General features: G+C 48.0%; 1 protein-coding gene across 1 annotated transcript in view; it reads right to left on the bottom strand.

Moving 5' to 3' along the window:
• LOC119449348 (proton channel OtopLc) overlaps positions 1-21,504 on the bottom strand; it is a 177,815-nt gene that overhangs the window by 21,446 nt on the left and 134,865 nt on the right. Inside the window, exon 4 of the mRNA XM_037712513.2 lies at positions 2,858-2,972. Within this exon, the coding sequence (XP_037568441.1) occupies positions 2,858-2,972 (115 nt within the window). The remainder of the gene's footprint in view (positions 1-2,857; positions 2,973-21,504) is intronic.

Below are 21,504 nucleotides of genomic sequence, written 5' to 3'. Positions count from 1 at the left end.
GTCTTCTTAGTTGTAGTATAAGGGACTCCTAGTAATTTTTCTTCACCTACTTAGTTTTACTTCTGTTCGCATAGTTTGAAGTGTTGCCACGGCATGAACATAAAAAATGTCACAGTTTCGCCCTAAGGGCGAAGCAATGAATGCGATAGCAACACAGCAATGTCATACGAAGTAAGGTGAGCGGCTTTGGTAGCAATGTGAATTGTAGTAAACATGAGCTGATTAAGTAAGCAGGTGGGCTGCGCCGTAAGTAGACCGACATGAAGAGAGATTCGATGACCACGAGAAGGCGCTTGTGAAACGGTGGTGTTGATGAGAAGCGCTTCCCGTGGGCAGCGCGTGCGAAGGGACACACCTGTAGCGCTGCACTGCCGATCCGGGCAGCATTGCATGTGTAGCGTGCGTTGGAAAATGTGGCCCGACTATTACTAACTGAATGAACAAGCGTGGTGTGAGCGCGCACAAACAAACACGAATAGATCACACTGAATGACTGCAGACAACGACTGTCAGAACGCTGGCAGCAAACAGCGGGCGAAGGTACGTGCGGTCTATCGCTTCAACGGAAACTGAGCGGCGAATGCACGGCGCATAAAGGTCAGAGCCGTGTGGAGATAAGAGACGGTGCGGACGAGCGACGAGCGCAGTTGTTGGCAGAGTTCCCCCCCGCTCCCTCAGGCGCTGGCTTCCTGCTTCCTTGCTTGCGCGTGGGAGATGAGTGCGTTCGCTCTCCGTGATAGCGCGCGTCCCCGCACGCTTCCGCTCGGGCATACGGCGCGCGGTGAAGATTTTATCTATAGGGAACCTGACGGCGACGGCAACGGCGATGGCGACGACGACGGCGACGCCGACGGCAGAAATCCTGTTCAAGTGTCCATATAATTGCTATCGCAATAAAAAGTCTGTAAAGTTATTACTTTCCGTATTGAGCCAAACAACCATGATTTTATCGCGAAAAAGTCGGCTATGATTGACAATGCACGTGGTACGCTTGAGATGAAATGACTGATATGCATTCGAAAAGTATTTTTGCAAGTTGGAGACGCATATCAGCTTACGTATGATTTCATTAGTGCCCCCAAAAGAGTGTGTCCAATTTGTGTGCTAGGCATTACTCTCAAGCTTACAGCACACTTGCGGATTCTCCGCAAGTGTGTGGAGAATTCAGTCATCATAAAATTACCCCGTAACGCGAAGTGGTGACCCAATAGCTGGCGAAATGTAACGCGCAGTAAGCCTTACATTTTTTGTGCAGTGTTTGTTGGAGTGAACATTCACAGGTGCGAGTGAGGCATACGCTTTCGAGAAGTAAAAGAAATGTGAGACTTATTCGCTTGTGGAAGTCGGACCTTCTCATGGTGAAATGAAAAATACTTGCCTTTTAACAGCGAAGCTGTTCTAGCTAACCGTAGGAAATGCCGCCTGCTTTTTCAAAACGTCGCCAGGGTATGACGTCACTGCGTTGCCTAGCAACCACCTCGTGGAGGGGCGTGTGCCACGCCTCCTCTCCGTGCCGTGCACATGTCTCCGTGCCGTGCACATGTTGCCGTGACATGGGACGTTAAGGAGAGGGAAGGAGAGCTTGCTCGGGAGAGTGAAAGAGAAACTGAGAGCGAGATAGAGAGAAATAAATTGCAGCAGCACCAACGAGGGAACGCGCAGAGCTGCTGCTGCCGACGCCGCCCGCATTGCCTAGCCGCACATGAGCCGAAGCAGTAGCTATGACGTCACCTCGTATTGCCTAATAACCGCCGGCGCAGGTGCGCGCTCGCTTCGCCCGACACAGACACGACTCCGCCGAGCACCCGCCAGCAGCATGCTACTGCGCATGCACCGTGACGTCATCCCTGCATGTCGTGTGCTGCACGCCGCCTGTACCCTGTGCATCGGAGTTTGCCATAAAAGGGGCTGCGCCTAGTCGTGTCAACTTTCGCTAGATATCAAGCGGCTAGCCTCCAACGGGTTAGGCGTTGGCAAGCAACAGCGTTCGTGGCACTGTGCCAACCTTGGTTAACCTGCCTGCGTTTGTGGTATGCCAGGAACGCTGTCGCTCGTAGGCGCCGAGGCGTCCAGCATTAGTACCGCGAAATGCCGCGAAAGGGAAGGTACCTCCAAAAATGATCGCTTGAGAATACCTTCCCGACATGCGTAGTTAAGTTAAGCGAAGTTAAGACCTAACAGCAACCAAGTTAATACCTAGCAGTAGCAGCCAGTAAAACTTGAGGATTGACACTTTCGCTGTGCGACCGACTGCAAACTTGTCCTTTTTTTTCTTCCTCCTCTTACGTAGGTCGGCAAATTCTGTCATTAAGACTGACCCATTAGTCCGTGCCTGAGTGAGATCGAGTGCGCCCTAGTGGTGTGAGCCCAGTTGAGTAGAATTTTGGTGAATCTGAGTGAACCATAAACGAAATATTTGGCGAGTGTGTCTGAGTCAGTTAATCTATTCATATACATCACCAATTCTAATTAGGAACATTCCGTGAGGGGGTTAAAGAGTTTATTTAGGCACACTAAGAGAAACAGGGTAACGGCCTGATAACCGTTCACGGGAATCGTAGAGGCCAGCTACTGCTCAGAGACCACGGCGCCAGTGATCCTTTGTAGTGATCCCAAATGTTACCGCACGTAAGTGATAAATGGACACCAATAGACGTCCTGTTAGCACGCATATAATTGTTTTATGTATCTATTTTTTTCTGAAAAGCAATTGCCGGTGTTTTTATGTTTTTATTTTTGTTTCATAGTTAAGCCACAAAGCAATGAGATATTATTGCAACACAATTGGGCTCTCATTGGCTGTGGACAAAAGACAAGCCGGTATCGGGATGTCATGTCAACGGTGAAGACGACTCACCTCGTCATACTCCTTCATGGAAAACAAGTGACCGTGGTAGGTTGATGTGAAGATGCAGCCAAGGGTCACGATGAATATGGCATAGATGAGGCTCAACATTGTCGTCAAGTTTCGTCTGCGTCGGAGAAAGTGGCGAAATGCGTTTTTGTGAAGCACCCTTTAGGAAAACCACATATAAACAGATCCTGACCAATGTCTTGTACTAAGTTGAACATGAGCAGCGAAAGGTAGGTTAAGTATGCAAACTCTTGTTTCCTATTGGACTTGTAAAAGTAAAAGCAAGCGCAAAAATGTCACTATTTTAGGGGCACTTATTCTGTCACACACAGAATAAGTGCCCCTAAAACAATACGCGATTACACGAAAGCAGATTATACTTCAATTAATAGAGAACTTGAATTATTTTTAGAGGATTGTATGCCTGGTTTCTTCGATCGTACTGTTGAACATAACTGGAAGCTTTTCAAAAACAAATTGGTATCACTGATTAATAAATATGTGCCAACACGTATAATTTCTGAAAGGAAGCGCTCGCCTTGGTTTAACACAACATTAAAAAGGCTGCTAAACAAGAAAAAAAGACAATTTCGCCTAGCAAAACGTGCCAACAACCCCGCACGTTGGCGCATCTATAGTGATAGCCTTAAAACTTATCGGGCCGCCATCAGAGAGGCCAGACACGTTTTCTTTAATGATACACTCCCGTCCCTCTTGACCACCAACCCATCAAGATTTTGGAATAGCGTTAAGCCCAGAAAAGAGAACGCTGATATCTCTTACAAATTTCGATGATGAAGCTATACGCAGAGAAGACTGTTGCAATGTATTAAATGAAGTGTTTGCTAAATCATTTTCAGAGTGTTCTACTGTTGTACCACCACCCCTTCACGCTTGCGATTTTTTTCCCATGGATTATGTTATAATTGATTTTTCAGGCGTTGCCAAGTTAATTCGCGGATTGAAATTGTCATCTAGTTGTGGTATTGATAACATTAACTCAAAGATTCTCAAAGATACTGAAGTGTATTCCGCTATCTTTCTGTCGCACCTTTTCACACAATCTCTACAGTGCTGCGAAATTCCAGACGATTGGAAAGTGGGAAAGGTGGTTCCTGTTTTTAAATCCTGGTAACCCTCAGTCACCTCACAATTACAGACCTATTTCTTTAACGAGCATTCCCTGTAAGCTTCTGGAACATGTCATCTATTCTCATCTTGTGTCATTTTTGGAATATAACTCTTTTTTCAGCGAATCTCAGCACGGCTTTCGTAAGTACTATTCCTGTGACACTCAGCTTTTATCGTTTACCAATTACATAGCATCCGTTTTAGACAAAGGGTCAGTTATTGACTGCGTTTTTCTTGACTTTGCCAAAGCGTTTGACAAGGTAAACCACCAATTACTTCTTTACAAAATGAGCATTCTAAATATTGACCCCGACATCTTAAAATGGATTGAGTGCTTTTTGACTAATCGCTTACAGTACGTAACCACTAACGACTGTGACTCAAATCTTGCGAAGTAACATCTGGCGTTCCACAAGGGTCCGTTTTGGGCCCGCTGCTTTTCCTAATATATATAAACGACCTTCCTGGCACAGTTACTTCTAATATAAGGTTATTTGCTGACGACTGTGTTGTTTACCGTGAAATAACTAATGAATCTGACCACTCTGCCCTCCAGTCTGACCTAGATAATATTTCTAACTGGTGTAACCAATGGTTTATGACTCTCAACACTAATAAATGCAAGAGCATGACATTCTCCCACCGTTCTAACCCATCTGAATTCATAGCTTATGAAATCGAAGGCACATTATTAGAGCACGTAACCACCTATAAGTATCTTGGTGTGCACATAACGGATGACCTCTCATGGCATACTCACGTTAATTACATCATTAACAATGCTAACCGTGCACTAGGATACCTACGCCACAATTTTGCTGAAGCACCACGCCATTTAAAATTATTACTATATCAAACGCTAATAAGACCTAAACTCGAGTATGCGTCTGCTATCTGGGATCCAGGCTTACGTAACCTTGTAGATGCAATAGAGTCTGTTCAGAATCGCGCAGCTCGCTTTATCGTATCAAACTACTCCCGTACTTCCAGTGTTTCGCTGATGAAATCTAATCTTGGCCTTCCGAACCTGCTCTTAAGGAGAAAAATTTCACGTCTTTGTCTCTTTCATAAAATTGTTTTCTTGAACCAGTCCCTGAAACGCGAACTTTTATCAAAGCCATCGTATTTGTCAGCACGTATTGATCACCAGCATAAAGTCGCCATTCCTTTTTGCCATACTAACCTGTTTCATGATTCATTTATACCAAAGACTAGCTCTGACTGGAACCACCTTCCCAGTGCCATCGCCAGCATTGAAGATGTACAGTCATTCAAGGCCGCAGTTGTTGACCACTTCACAGAATAACCTGCGCAGCTACTTGTTCTTTCAATAAGTTTTGTATTTTACATGTATAATAACGTTGCTAACGCAATTGCCGTTCAAGGCCTTTGGTATTGACCTGTTAAACTGCTCTTTTAATCATTGTTCTTTTTCTTGTTTTGTTTCGGTTTTTTCATACTCAGCTTTGTTGTTGTTCTCATTATTGCGCTTGTCTAATAAGAATGTACCCACCCCCTCTGTAATGCCACCTAGGCCCTGAGGGTATTGCAATAAATAAATAAATAAATAAATAAATTTCGCCCTAAGGGCGAAGCAATGAATGCGATAGCAACACAGCAATGTGACACGAAGTAAGGTGAGCGGCTTTGGTAGCAATATGAATTGTAGTAAACATGAGCTGATTAAGTAAGCAGGTGTGCTGCGGCGTAAGTAGACCGACATGAAGAGAGACTCGATGACCACGAGAAGGCGCGTGTGAAACGGTGGTGTTGATGAGAAGCGCTTCCCGTGGGCAGCGTGTGCGAAGGGACACACTTGTAGCGCTGCACTGCCGATCCGGACAGCATTGCATGCGTAGCGTGCGTTGGAAAATGTGGCCCGACTATTACTAACTGATTGAACAAGCGTGGTGTGAACGCGCACAAACAAGCATGAATAGATCACACTGAATGACTGCAGACAACGACTGTCAAAACGCTGGCAGCAAACGCATATACGCCGCAGCGGGCGAAGGTACGTGCGGTCTATCGCTTCAACGGAAACTGAGCGGCGAATGCACGGCGCATAAAGGTCAGAGCCGTGTGGAGATAAGAGACGGTGCGGACGAGCGCGGTTGTTGGCATAGTAGAAGTGCGCCCCCTCCCCCCAGCTCTCTCCGGCGCTGGCTTCCCGCTTCCTTGCTTGCGCGTGGGAGATTGAGATCTATAGGGAACCTCACGGCGACGGCGACGCCGACGGCAGAAATCCGGTTGAAGCGTCCATATAATTGCTATCGCAATAAAATCATGCAGATCCCACGCACTGTGCGAATCGATGTAACCGAAGCTGTCCTGTGCTGCTTGCGTTCATTGAGCTATATTTTGCGGTGCCTGCGACAGTCATAATGCGATGTTAAATGTTAAGCTTGCGTGCACCACTTGTTCATGTAGTACACAGAACGCACAGCGAGGCTTTGTTGTTCGTACCCTGCGAGAACTGTCGTTCCCTCACATGGGCGAATCGCGGCTCAAGTGCTGGACAGCCGCTTGCGTGTCGTCGTCTTGCGGTGCTTTAGTGCGGCGTTGCGTCTGCACGCTCTGCGTAAGTTGTCCGCATGTACCAACTTGCACGGTGTTTATTTTTCTGAAACAGCAGAAACGTGCCGTATCATATCACCAGTTTTTTACAGTTTGACCGCAACTGTTGCCATGTCTAGTAGTATAGCGTTTCCTTTATTGAAGAGACCCCAAGCGAAACATGCTTTGTGACGGCGCCGTTCCATTCACCCGCGATCATCCGATGTACATATGCAAGCTGCCCCGAGTGAAGAGTGACCATTATTCATCCGTTTCATCAGGGCGCTGCGTTTACAGATTCGCTGTCTCCTCTTTCTACCATACCACCTTTCCATTGGACGTAATTAGAAGCAGGGAGTTAGGGCATTGTGGTGGAACCCACGAAGTTCTCGCTGGAGACGCCTCTCCCGCATCCCTAACATGTTCTCAACCACCTCCCGACGCGGCGTGCAAGACAACGACCGACAGGAGCAGTGGAAACGGAGAAGGAAGAGGGAAAGAATGCTTTACTTTCATAAGCGTGCTAATGCGCTTAGCGCCTAAAGCCTGTTTCGCATGCAAGCGATTTTGGTCCAGACGCGGCGCGGGAGCCATCGTTCTCGCCCTAAACTGTACGCCCCGTGTCGCAGAAAATTCGGCGTCGGTCTCGGTGTCGGCGTCCGCGGCCAAGAAAATTATCCCGAACCACCCCGACCACGCAGGCCCTCCGCCTGGCGCAGAGGTGCTGGTGAAATAATTGAATTTCTCAACCTAAAACCCGCCAGAAAAATCGTAGAGTACGACTTAACCGAAACCTACAGACATGATAGCGTTGGATTGTAATTTGAATATACGAGAAAACATAATTCTGTTACGGGGTAACATAAACACAAACCCCTTTTCCAGCATTTGTACTATTCATACAGTGGTGCGGCGCGCCCAGGTCGGCGTTCCTTGCAAGAACACCATCCAGATGGCGCTCGCCTCCTCGCCAGCGGTGCGCTGAGGCGAAGCTACAGAAAAAAGAAAGCTGCAGTTACCGGGAAGCCTGACAAACAGTCAGGAACCTTTGAATGGTATCGCGTTCCACTCGCAAAGGCGAAGCTTAAACGTCCTCCAAATTTTGATTCGCATTGCACTAAATAGTCTGGCCATGGTTAGTGCCTTCATTATTTTTGCCGTTTTTGCGTCTAGTGCGGCCCATATGGGCGCGGATATTGGAGACGAAAGGGCAGTGGATGTTTCTCGTTCGTGGCGCACGCACCTGTTTTAACGCGAAAGCGTTAAGGGCCGCGTGTGGCAGAAAATCCTGGGTCGGGGTTAAGCATTGGCGTCTGGCGGAAATAATGATGCCGAACCACATCATCCCGAACCACCCCTCCGCGTGGTGCAAGGCGTTCGTGAACAAAAACTGAATTTCTCAAAGTAAAATTCATCCGAAAAATTGTAAAGTACGACTTAACCACAACCTACAGGCGTGATGGCGTCATATTGTAATTTGAATATACGAGAAAAAAAGCCTGATAAGCAGCCAGGGATTATTGAATGCTATCGCGCTCCAATCTTAACGGCGAAGCTTAAGCGTCCTCCAATTCTGATGCATGGTGTTCCGCTATACTTTGGTTCTAGGCAGCATTGAGGGAAACCGAGCCTTTCTAAATTTTTATTCCGTTCCACTGTATACGCGTGCGTGCTCGTAGTTGGGTTTTATGCTTCGGTTAAAACTCACCCCAGATCTAGAACCAAGAGGTTCGCGGTTGACACATTACGCCCGGCTTAAACAAACCCGCTATTATATAAAACAACTTGAGAAGCTGTGAAAGGCATGGCAACGAGCGATGGAACGAAACATAGAGGCGTAAGGTTAAAAGACATGAAGACAGCGGTGTGAATTACAGATCGCAACGGGTTCGCTGATATTCTAGCTTACATCAAAAAGAAAATTGGAGCTTGACATGCCATGTATTGCGTAGTACAGTGAGCCAGTTGTCTATTAAAGTTACATAACAAGTGGTAGAAGGAGGAAAGCGCAATCGAGGACGGGAGAGAATTATAAGGTATGAAGGAATGAAGAATCAGCTAGCACAAGATCTCTGGCCATCTTTTGGAAACTGGAGATCGCTGGGAGAGGCCTTCGTGCTGCAGTAGACGTAAAAATAGGCTGCTTCTACTGCTGCTGGTGGTGCTGTCGATGAAGATGATGATGATGATGAATGCGATTTAGCTTGCTATGCATCAAGTACAGCTCACCGCAACAGTTATTTAGAGCGATGACTTCCAGATGAAGCGGGTTTGTTTTCGCATCTTCGTCACTAAACCTCAAATTTCAGAGCGCAGCGTGATGGATGGTCGCTGCGGATAAGTGCACACCGAAATTCCCACTTGTGGGGATGCGCGACTCTCATGCGTCCCCTGATGTGGTTTTCCCCGCGTGGCTTTACGGCGGCGGCGTATTGCGAGAGATGGCGCTAGTGTTGCACGGCTAACGCCACTTAGCGGGGTTAATTGGGGGCAAAAGGAAGAAGGCGCTTCCTCTTCGGCGTGGGGTCGGCGAGCAGCACGCACGGACTCTTCGAGTGTGTGCCGGGACCGTCCCGAGAAGGCTTAGGAGCACGACACCGCAATGGACGAACACGGATCGTTCGAACTCGCCACCGTTCGCGTGACCGTACACGTGAACGACTAGGCGGTGGTGTCTAGCATGCGGCGAACATATTCGCTCGCTATCCGGTCGCGGTGAGTAGGACTTCCTCGATTTGTCGCGCGCCCATGTGAATTTTCTATGGGCAGTAATATGGCTAGCGTGCATTAGTGTATAAAAGGCGCAAGAAATGCCCTTTTGTTTGTTTACACTACTGTGTTGACGTTCCTTTGTCCCAAGAGCCCGTGTGAGACCCCACATACTTCAGGTAAGGACAGTTTATCAGCGACAATTGTTTTAAGCGAAGCTTTATTTCGCGGTACCCTCCCGGAGGTTTTCTGACCGTTGTTGCAAAGTTCTGCTGCTGTCTTGCCGTATAGCTCGCATTTAAAGAAATAAATTGAGCCAGGTGCAATTAGTGTGAAATCGAACCTCGGTTCACAAATACACAGCAGCTCGATGGTCTATTTGGCCCAATCGCACGTGCCATCGCCAACTAGCGCTTGGAGACGATCACCGCGTGTATCACATTGTGTGACAGGTGCGAGCGCAAGTTTCCTTTATACGCCAAAGACGCAGCAGTGAAATAGGCAAATTAATATCATTTGGTTAACCGCTTCACGAAAGCTATTCTTGACATAGATTCAAATATATGCGATGGATCTGCCTAATTTTCTTTGTGACACCTGCGTTCAGCTAGAAGAATGCCAGCAAACTTGACTGGGAATAATCCAGAGGCAAACATAGACAAAGCGACAGGAATGTGGCTGGACTAACAATTGAACTTTATTCTTGAAAACAACGTCCTCCAAGTCCATATTAACAGTGTTTAAGCTCGAGGTTCGGCTACAAATCGTTCCCAGAAACTCCGCCGAGCTGGGACATCACTCCGTTGCCTAGCAACCACTTGGCACAACTCCGCCTGGCTCGCGCTGCGCCTAGCTCTGACGTCATTATGCGTCGTCTAGCAACCACCTGGCATGTCTGCGTCCTGCCGCGCACGCTGCACCGCCGCTTCCCGTACATCGCCAAGCTTCCACAGCTGTGTAGGCGAAGAAAAAAGTTGTCGCAGTTTCACCTGAAAGGCGAAACATCAATTGCGATAGCAAATTTGTAGAGAGCTATACGGAGTAATGATAGTAGCTTTATCAGGTGTATAACCTTGGACATGCAGCAGCACCGGCAACACGCAGAACTGTTGTCGACGCCGTCGGCGTTTTGCCCGCGTTCGCACAAAATGCGTACGGCGTTGGTGACTGTTGCCGGAGCCTCTGATATAAATAGGCACTTGATGCCGCAGCTAAACGTTGCCTCCCTTCCCTCCCCCTGCCACGGCCTTTCGCGCGTCGGAAGAAGGCGCGTTTGTTCTACATATATGGTGATTGTAAAGGAGGAAAGAGACGCCTACTTCTGCAGCCCTTAAGGGAGCACGGCGCCGAACGCGCGTTTTTTCTTCGCCGTGCGTTCACTCCCCGTGAAAGCGCGCGTCCCTCGCGCCCTTTCACTCGCACATACAGCGTTCGGCGCGCGGCGACGATTTCATCTCCACTGACGTCATACGGAACCTCACGGCAACGGCGACGACGACGACGACGGCAGAAATCTGCTTTGGAGTGTCCATATAATTGCTATCGCAATAAAAAAAAAGCCATGACGTCACTGCGCGCGGTACATTCCCTAGTGTCTCTGCACCGAGCACATCGTCTGAGCCGCCTAAAAACATGGGTGGGCCGAAGAAGTACGTAACGCCCGAGGAAAAAGATGCTCGGCGGGAAGCCCATCGCACCGTTGCTCGTGAACGAATGCAACGGTGGCGATCAAACCTGGAATACCGTGCTGGTGAATCTTCGTCAAAGCGACAGCGAAGAGCGGAAGATGCCGAGTACCTCCCCTTTGCAGGGAACGCTCTCGTCTGAGTGATCGCAAGCGCCGAGAAAGTGATCCTCGATACCGCGTCATGCGTAACTTCCAGCCTCAAACCTACAAGCCCATGGGTGGCGCGAACGGCCGATTTAAGCGAGAGTTCTTGAACGTCGAGTTTGGTCACGGCTGCCGCGTCTGCGATCGGCTGTGGTTTCACGTCAACCTGTGAAGGTTTGCAAAAATCTTGGCATAGCATAGCATTGCATAGCAAAACTTGGTTAAAATCTTAGCATAACATAGCAATACATAGCAAAACTCGATAAAATCTTGGCGTAACATAGTAATACATAGCAAAAACTTAGCAAAACTTGGTAAACCTTTGTCGACCCACAGCTACGCTGTTTCTTCAGCCTTGCACCACTAATGCAAGCTGCCCTTAATTTCTTTAACATGCGCAAGACACAACATGTCAAATGCGCGGTCAACACCTGTTGACATGTTGTGCCTTGCAGAAGTTCAATATGGACTTGGGGGAGATTGTTTTCAGGAATGAAGTTCAGTTGTTAGTACAGCCACCTTCCTTCTCGATTATTTCCTTTCTCAAGTTTGCTAGCATTCTCCTAGTATAACTATGTACCAACTAGCCCAATAAGCCACTCTCTGAACCTGTGTTCTGAAAGCTTTTACTGTTGTCAATATATTGTGATTTTCATTGTAAATAGTGTATGGTGCATGTGCACATTTGAACCTGATAAAAAGAGAAGTGCAAACGTGCTTCTACTGTTATTTACAGCTAATTTTAGTTAATCTGTACAATTTATGGACAAGATTTACTTTTGCTGCCTCTTGTATGGCTAAAAAAGGTATGACCAGCATCTCTCTGACGCCAATGTATAAATCATCTAAATAAAAAAGTTACATTTTCAACAAAGTAAATAATGCACTCATCGCCTGAGGAGCCGCACTACAGACGCCATGTGCCATGCACAACAAAATCGAAGCGCAAGGCAGCGTAAAATTTTCCAATGCACAATCCATGTACAAGCCAAAATGTAAGGCGTGCTATCCCGCAGTGTGCCGAATCCGGAAAGTGACGATAAACGTTGCCACATGACGCAGCAGAAAAATCCACAGGAAAACGTCGACGCCTATGGGCTCAAATTCAATAATTGAAGAAACACAAACGGCAATGACTGTTTAATCACCTCAATCACAGCGCAGCCTATCCGCTTTCTTTCCCCCTTTTTTTTCATTTTTAACAGTGAAGCTGTTTAAGCCAGCCGTAATTTGTGGTGCGTAGCAAGAAACTACCACGGCCGCTACATAAAAAAAAATGTCACAGTTTCGCCCTAAGGGCGAAGCAATGAATGCGATAGCAACACAGCAATGTCATACGAAGTAAGGTGAGCGGCTTTGGTAGCAATATGAATTGTAGTAAACATGAGCTGATTAAGTAAGCAGGTGTGCTGCGGCGTAAGTAGACCGACATGAAGAGAGACTCGATGACCACGAGAAGGCGCGTGTGAAACGGTGGTGTTGATGAGAAGCGCTTCCCGTGGGCAGCGCGTGTGAAGGGACACACCTGTAGCGCTGCACTGCCGATCCGGGCAGCATTGCATGTGTAGCGTGCGTTGGAAAATGTGGCCCGACTATTACTAACTGTATGAACAAGCGTGGTGTGAGCGCGCACAAACAAACATGAATAGATCACACTGAATGACTGCAGACAACGACTATCAAAACGCTGGCAGCAAGCGCATACGCCGCAGCAACGGGCGAAGGTACGTGCGGTCTATCGCTTCAACAGAAACTGAGCGGCAAATGCACGACGCATAAAGGTCAGAGCCGTGTGGAGATAAGCGACGGGGCGAGCGAGCGACGAGCGGGGTTGTTGGCAGAGTAGAAGTGCGCCCCCCCCCCTCCCCCCCCACATGCTCCCTCCGGCGCTGGCTTCCCGCTTCCTTGCTTGCGCGTGGGAGATTGAGTGCGTTCGCTCTCCGTGAGAGCGCGCGTCCCCGCACGCTTCCGCTCGGGCATACGGCGCGCGGCGAAGATATTATCTATAGGGAACCTCACGGCGACGGTGACGACGACGCCGACGGCAGAAATCCGGTTGAAGTGTTGCTATCGCAATAAAAAAAATTGCCGCGTATCTGCGTGCTTCGCTGCAAATGTCGTCGAAAGACGATAGTCTTCTGCCGCCTGTACTACATGAGTGCTGGTCTGATCCGCGGCCACCCGTGATGCTGTTCTCGTACCATTTCCGTCCTGGCATGATAAATGCAATGGAGGTTTGTTTGAACAGATTTCATTTTTCTGCATTATTTCATCAAGCGGCCATTTATGTTTTGCCCTGCCTCAGACAGCGCTTCCTTTATGTTGAATCGGCCGCATCTGGCTGGCATTGATAAAATTGAGGAGGCGCTGCGTGAGACATGGACGCCATCTGGCAATACATCGGGAAACATGAGCTTGTGCAGAGGGTTTCCTTCCTTCATGGCAGAGGGCGCTCGTCGGCGCGCAGTCGGGGAACGTCGTTCGTAGGCGCGCATAGCATGGCATTTTCAGCGCAGCTTAAGAAACTAGGGTCTTTAGAGTTACGTATCTATGTATTTTCTATTAAAGGAACAGACCTCCTAATACTTACCTAGTGAAGTTGCGCCTCAGATATGCGTAATATTTACTTTGTGATCGATAACGTTCACAAGTATCAACAGCCGTACCAGTTTAAGTAGTGTGGGCGGTAAGCAAGTGGTCCAACTTTGGCCGGGTGGCTGAATCGGGTGACAGACAGACAAACAGACAGACAGACAGACAGACCAAATTTTGAGTCAAACTAAACATTGTATAACTGTGCAAGTTTGAACGAAAGTACAATATAATAGCCTAAACATTGTATAACTGTTCGCAACTAATCAAATTTTATGTTACAAATGCCTAGTGTATAATTGTGTGTAATAGTATGTAAACAGATACCAGTATATCAAGAAAAATGAATGGTGTTACAGCTGTCAATTGTAAAAAATGTAGAGATGACAATAAACTTCTCCTTGTGTACCAAATTTTCAGCGTTTAAGTTCCCCAAGAAAGACTATGATCATAGAGAAAGAAAAAAAAGTTAAGAGAGGACACTCCGCGAAATCTGGCCTCAGGAAGTACGTCACGACCACGTAACAAACTAGTGCTCTCACCAAACGCCAGAGGACGCAAGTGCGAAAAACAAAAAGTTATCATCAATTAAACAGAATGTTTTTTACAAAATAATAATTATGCGCCTATATTTGACATGTTATTTATACATAAAAACAATTTATTCAACGCACCTTACGTGGTTATTTTTGTTCAGCCGCACTGCCATAAGCAGCATCTACGATTTCGCGCCGAGAGTACTCGCCATACCAGCATGCGACAAGCCCAGGCATGACCATAGGCATGACAGCGGGAAGGTTTCGTCAACGTCGGCTGCTTCGGTGTTTTCGTGTGTGAGACAGCAGGTGAGGTACGTTTTCAAGCGAAGCTTGTTGAATTACATGTTGTTGGGCTAGTTGGGTCATTGAATCAGAAAAAGGTTACAACTGCGCGAATAAGACGCCATGTAAGAAACATAAATACGCCCACACGCGTTGCGCTTCGTGTGGGTGGGCGTTTCTGTGTTTCTTACGTGGTGTCTTATTCGCGCAGTTGTAATCTTTTTCTGGAGCTTGTGAGGACGGCGAGGTTTGCTAAAAAAACAGTTTGCGGCTGTATGCGGCGGCAAGACGTGAACATTGTGCAACGTATGCAGAATCGCGTTCGGCTCGATGGAACGGAACGCCTCCGTCCCATCGTGGAACGCGTACAAGAACGCGTACAAGATTTCGCCCTAGTATAGCAAACTGGGGCACGGCGTCAAGCCGAGGCGACGCGTGCTGTGCGCTGAGCTCGGTGCGAAACATTAGGGAGTTTTCGAATAGCGTACGAAAAGCTTGCGGCGTAGCGGCGAACGCGTCGTACGCTCGCGGGCTCCCCTTAAGCCCGGCCCACATTTAGCGTTTTCACCGGCGTTTCCTGCCGTTGCGTCTCTCGGCGTCGTTGCATCAACGGCGCCGGAGAGGTCACCCAGCCACATGAGACGCACGCAAACAGCGCCAGTCCAGCGTCGCACAATGTGACCAGACAGATTTAACCAGAAGCAGTGTGCAATGTCATTCAAGTGAACTATGAGTAATGTTCCCGATTAAGGTTTTTAAGCCCTGTTTATAGTTCTGCGGCACACACACACACGCACACACATTCACGGCAGCGCGCTCGAAGGTACGAGCGGCTGCTTTCGCAGACGGCGCCGCCTCGCCGACTAGTGACTCTATCGCCGACGAGACACTGGCGCCACATGGTGGCACGCACGCGAAATGGTTGCTGCGGAAGTCGCTTGCAAAAGTTGCCAGCAGCGCGGCCGCAGCCATGCGCTCGGCGCCAAGTCGGCGCTCATCGATCCGCTTCCGGCGGCGGCGCCGGCGCCGAGATTTCTGGTGTGCCTTGAGTACGACGTTTCGGCTTGGCGCCTCCCTCAGCGTCGACGCTGAGCGGCGCCGGGTCACGAAACGCCAGGAAACGCCGGGAAAACGCCGAATGTGGTCGGGCCTTTAAGTGAAGCCCGCAACGCTACGCCCGCAAGCTTTGCTTTCGCTATTCGAAAACTCGAAAACTCCCTGTTGAGGAGCGGTCGCTGGGCCTCGCATGCTTCACGACGCGTTTCCCGAAGCCTCGGACCACGAATAAATCCTGGTGTGCATTTACTGACATTTTCAGACCGCGCTGATGCCATGCCGTCCGGCGGTCCAAGCTACGGCAGCTACTGCTGTGTTTCGTGGTGCTTGAACAATGGCAGAACCCACAAGAAGCCTGGGACGAGTTTCTTCCGCATACCACGGGACGGCAGGTGCGCTAAAGCTTTTGTATGGTTTGCATGTCTTCAAGCTTACTTTTCGTGCTTGCTCAGTGAGGCTAACAATAACAAAATCACTGTTCGAGCACTTCGCCTTCAGCTGATAGTTCATTGCCGATGCAGGATGACAGCATGGATGCAGTATGCCGGACGAGATGATCTCCTGAGTAAGCCGGCCAGCCTATTGTACGCAACGTACAGGGTTTGCAGCGACCATTTTACTGCTGAAAGTTTCATGGACCCTGGGCACACAAGGCTTACAAGAATGGCTGTTCCCAGTGTGCAACCAATTGCACCATGTAAGTGATTGACAGAAACTCAATTATCTGCGATAGCAGCCACTTCTTTTGAATCAGTGGTGACAGTTAACCAGGAAGATATTTGTAGCCGATGGAGAAACCTCGCTGTAGAAGTAACACTTCGAAAGTCTTAAATTTTGTGAATTGTGGGCTATTACCTTCCTAACAGCTTTACATTCCTGTCATTCTTTTATGCTATTGACCTGTGCAACTTGTTTTCAAATACATTGAAGGGCTATTTAACGTTAACTTGAAGCCTTCATGCACATTTACACATATACCTCGTATCAAAGAAAGCTGGCACTGTCGATAATTCCACAAACCACAAATTGCTTGTTTCTCTGTTGGTGCATTCTCTTTCCTTCCACCTACCAATTCATGCGTTTGAAAGGGCGGTTTAAATTTCCCTGTGCTACAAGCTTTGTAACTTGTACCAACTACACATATATGCAGGTTCTCTGAGCATCGCTTCAAGTAGTGACTGGGACATGACTGCAGAAGCCGCACTGCAAGGTGTGGATGTGCTTCAGTTTTTGTTATTTTAAGCCTCTTACTGACAAATTGTTGTTGTTTCATTTCTTTAGGGTCTGCGGCAGAGGCTTCGAAAAGCGGCTCCCACACATTGAAGTGCCCCGAGGAGCAGGGTGTGTACAGTGTCGACTTGTCTTTTTTTTCGAACTGAGTTGACTGTTGACCAAACCTCTACAGGTGGCAGCTCCCATGTAGCTGGTGAAGGAGTTCCTGCTGACTGCGTCTTGCTGGAGGAAACCTTGGGCAGTCGCTCAGTTGTCACAAAGGGAACATGTGTGACTGGTGAGTTTACTGTTTGCTTCAACACTTATGTTCACTTCAACAGACTATTGATATAGAGACTTCCGCAGGCTGCTCGCAAGATTGTTCCGACAGCAGTGTCCGAGGTACTGAACAAGCTTCACAAGACTCTCCAGAAGATGTGTCCTCCAACAGCTCCATGCCTGAGTGCCCTACAGCAAATGGTGATTATGCTGTTATTGCAGCTGTTTTCAATGTGCAATTTTATGTTTAGGACATTCTGAGCAAACTAGCACCAATAAAATGTCATGGTGGGCTCTCAGTGATTTTCATTATTAGGGTGCCATTGTTAATGTTTTTTTTTTTTTCAATTTGTGGAATCGAAAACTTTGCACCACAGAAAGTTGGGCACCTTGGGTAAAAAAGAAGCGAAGAAAGCGCTCGTACGGGATTAGTTGCTGTTCGCTTTTAAATCAATTTTTGTTTATTGCAGTGCTTTCCTGTGTGCCAGCTGCAAGGTCTCCATCAAAGAAATACAAGCAAACCATTCGACGTCTGCAAGCTAAAGTAGCAGCACAGCGGAAAACTATCAAAAGACTGCTGAGGCAGCCTCACCGAGCACCGTCATCGACTTCAAAGGCCCTTGGCATTATCCGACCGCACGTCACCGAGGAGGTTTTTAAACTTCTTTCTGCACATGTTCGCTTGAGGCCATAAACTTTGTGAAAAACTTTGTGAAAAACTTTGTGAAAAACATAAACTTTGTGAAAAACAATGACAGTGATAAGGCACTATGTACAGCCTTTGTAAAAAAATGAGTGATAACGCACTGTGTACAGCCTTTGTGAAAAACAATGACAGTGATAATGCACTATGTACAGCCTTTGTGAAAAACAATGAGAGTGATGACGCAATATGTACAGCCTATGTAAAAAATGATGACAGTGATAACGCACTGTGTACAGCCTTTGTGAAAAACAATGACAGTGATAATGCACTGTGTGCAGCCTTTTTGAAAAATAATGAGCGAAAGTGGTTTTCTTCGGCTGTTAGCCCTCTGATACCGCTTTGTAGCACCAATTAAGGTCCACAATTTTGGATAAGTGATGACTACCATCTATTTCAACTTGGAAGCGTCACAGCAACGCCCAGACGCAAGCAACTTGGGCTCTAAGTTTTTGATGAGAGCGACACATAAGAAGAGGCAACAGGTCTGCAAGTGTTGTAGCATAAAGTCTGTCTTTCACATTGTGGGCAAGCTGCCCTACCTTCCGAGGACGAACAGGCAACGTTGAAGCATCAAGTTCGCTTTTTTTTTTCTCATTTTGGGCAAGTTGCTCTTAAGAACAGCCAACACACTGTATTTTTGCTTTTCTGATATATTGTGTCGTGTCGTTTCTGTACGCTTTTTCTTTTCTGTGCATTACTTCTGTTAAACCGAGTCGTGACTCAGGACTTTATTGCTGTGTATACGTCACTTCTTCCTTCTTTATCAACTTTGTGCGCTGAGTTTTTGCCATAGATCCATATAGATCCTTACCCACTTGCCCAGTGCGTCATTCTTCACCAGCTTGTCGGCTACTGCCAACTCTAGCGATGTGTGCGTTGTCTGTGTTCTCACTCTATTTGTTAGAATTTATTTGTAAGTCTAGATGCATTTGTTGTCTACTTTGCATTTCTGTGCGATGTTCTTCTCATTTTGTGCTTTTTATATGCTCAGCCTCTACCTTGCCTTGGAATAAAAACATTGCGGGTACTCTGTCTCTTTGATTGATATATAGATTGACCGCTTGTTCCAACAGAAAAGCGCGATGAATAAAGCCGTAGTGAATTATGATTACCTGCATATCTTTCTATTATAACTTAGTCGAAATAAAGATTACGTCATGACCTCAATTCGCACGCACAGTTTTGAGCTAAAACAAATAGGGAATCGCTAAATCAAAACGACAAACAATACCATTGCTATTTGGGCGGAGAAAAGTGGTCTGAAATCATTAACTTTCGCCATAGCCAAACGTCGGTTGCGCACAGTAATCCAAAATTCGCGCCAGTGAAACCGAAACGGGAAGCGCAGACCAGTTGCTCTCACCAACCACCAGGTGCACTAGAGTCGATTGGGCCGCCGGGGTCTATGGGAGTGTCCACACTTTAACTTTTTTTTCTTTCTCTATGCTATGATGGATGCAATGGAGACTATCGTCTTTAAAAAAGGTGCAGCCTGCTGCGTCGCGTCGCCGTCAATGGGCGAGCGCGTCTCGGCTGAGTTGACAGCTGCGGCCGCTGATTTTGTGAGGACGCTACTGCTCCGGTAGGCAAGGTAGACGCCGGTTCGTGCTACAATGTGGTTGCCTCAGGATTTATGCGTGTTGGCGTGCTTTTTCGTGCGCATTCTCGTGTGCTCTTTTATTGCGATAGCAATTATATGGACACTCCAAAGGAGATTTCTGCCGTCGGCGTCGCCGTCGCCGTCGCCGTGAGGTTCCGTATGACGGCAATGGAGATGAAATCGTCGCCGCGCGCCGAACGCTGTATGTGCGAGTGAAAGGGCGCGAGGGACGCGCGCTGTCACGGGGAGTGAACGCACGGCGGAGAACAAACGCGCGTTCTGCGCCGTGCTCCCTTAAGGGCTGCAGAAGTAGGCGTCTCTTTCCTCCTTTACAATCACCATATATATAGAGCAAACGCACCTTCTTCCGACGTGCGAAAGGCCGTGGGGGGAGGGGGAGGGAAGGGAGGCGACGTTTAGCTGCGGCACCAAGTGCCTGTTTATATCAGAGGCTCCGGTAACAGTCACCAACGCCGCACGCATTTTGTGCGAACGCGGGCAAAACGCCGACGGCGTCGACAACAGTTCTGCGTGTTGCCGGTGCTGCTGCATGTCCAAGTTTATACAGCTGATAAAGGTACTATCATTACTCCGTATAGATCTCTACAAATTTGCTATCGCAATTGATGCTTCGCCTTTCAGGTGAAACTGCGACAACTTTTTTTGTGTGTGATCGTGTGTGTGCCTTATGTTTCCTTTGCTTGAGTACGGTTCTTTGGTGTGCGCGTGTGTGGCAGGCGGTTTTTTCTAGCGGGGTGATGCCGCGAAGCTGTTGTGTGCCGCTGTGCAACTGGAACGCGAGAAGAGACGCTACTGTAAATTACCACGAATTCCCCTGCGATCAACAGCCTCGGGAAGCGTGGCTGAAGAATATTTCTCGCCAAGGGCCTTCAGGGAAAGGAAGCAAGTGGAAGCCAAGTGACAGGTCGCTGATATGTTCATTACATTTTACTGAGAATGACTATAAAAAAGTTGTCGCAGTTTCACCTGAAAGGCGAAGCATCAATTGCGATAGCAAATTTGTAGAGAGCTATACGGAGTAATGGTAGTAGCTTTATCAGCTGTATAAACTTGGACATGCAGCAGCACCGGCAACACGCAGAACTGTTGTCGACGCCATCGGCGTTTTGTCCGCGTTCGCACAAAATGCGTGCGGCGTTGGTGACTGTTGCCGAAGCCTCTGATATAAATCGGCACTTGGTGCCGCAGCTAAACGTCGCCTCCCTTCCCTCGTCCTCCCCCCTCGGCCTTTCGCGCGTCGGAAGAAGGCGCGTTTGCTATAAATATATGGTGATTGTAAAGGAGGAAAGAGACGCCTACTTCTGCAGCCCTTAAGGGAGCACGGCGCAGAACGCGCGTTTGTTCTCCGCCGTGCGTTCACTCCCCGCGAAAGCGCGCGTCCCTCGCGCCCTTTCACTCGCACACACAGCGTTCGGCGGCGCGCGGCGACGATTTCATCTCCATTGACGTCATATGGAACCTCACGGCGACGGCGACGGTGACGGCGACGGCGACGGCGACGGCAACGGCGACGGCGACGCCGACGGCAGAAATCTGCTTTGGAGTGTCCATATAATTGCTATCGCAATAAAAGAACACGAAGATTAGGCTTTTGCTTCCGACTGCGGTCAAGACTGTGTTTCCCGGTTATCCGCCGTACATGCAACAAAAGAATATCACAAACGCGGGCAAAATATAAGTTGAGCGGCGCGTGAAAAAATAAGCAAAAATGAAGGCAGAAGGAAGAAACGTACACAGAGCAAGCTCTTGTCATTTCTGCGTATCTTGTTTTGCTACCGTTTCTTTACGTGCTACTGATTGCAAGTCATGCATCTTTACTAACCAGCCCAACCTGCCGCACTAGTCAGATAGAGGGAAAGTTAAATTTCAAGAGTAGAGGCGTCAGGGCCCTTTGGCCTCCCTCCTCAGTGTGTGCATCACTCACTGCTTCGTCTTGAAGAAACACGTAAATCCACTCCCGATTATTCGTAATAGAGCACTTCTTTTCATTTCAGGTGAGTCGAGCGGGCAGCCTTCATGGGGAGCACTGAGGCCCACTCTACAAAAGATTGGCACTCCTAGGACAGACTTTTCGCATATATAGGGTAATCGGCACTACTAATAACGACTTCAATATTCAACCCGTAATGTGCAACT

This window comes from Dermacentor silvarum, chromosome 4, assembly GCF_013339745.2.
Source record: "Dermacentor silvarum isolate Dsil-2018 chromosome 4, BIME_Dsil_1.4, whole genome shotgun sequence".
Lineage (NCBI taxonomy): Eukaryota > Metazoa > Arthropoda > Arachnida > Ixodida > Ixodidae > Dermacentor > Dermacentor silvarum.
Note: the sequence above shows the minus strand (reverse complement) of the source record. Positions and strands in the feature narration are given on the sequence as shown.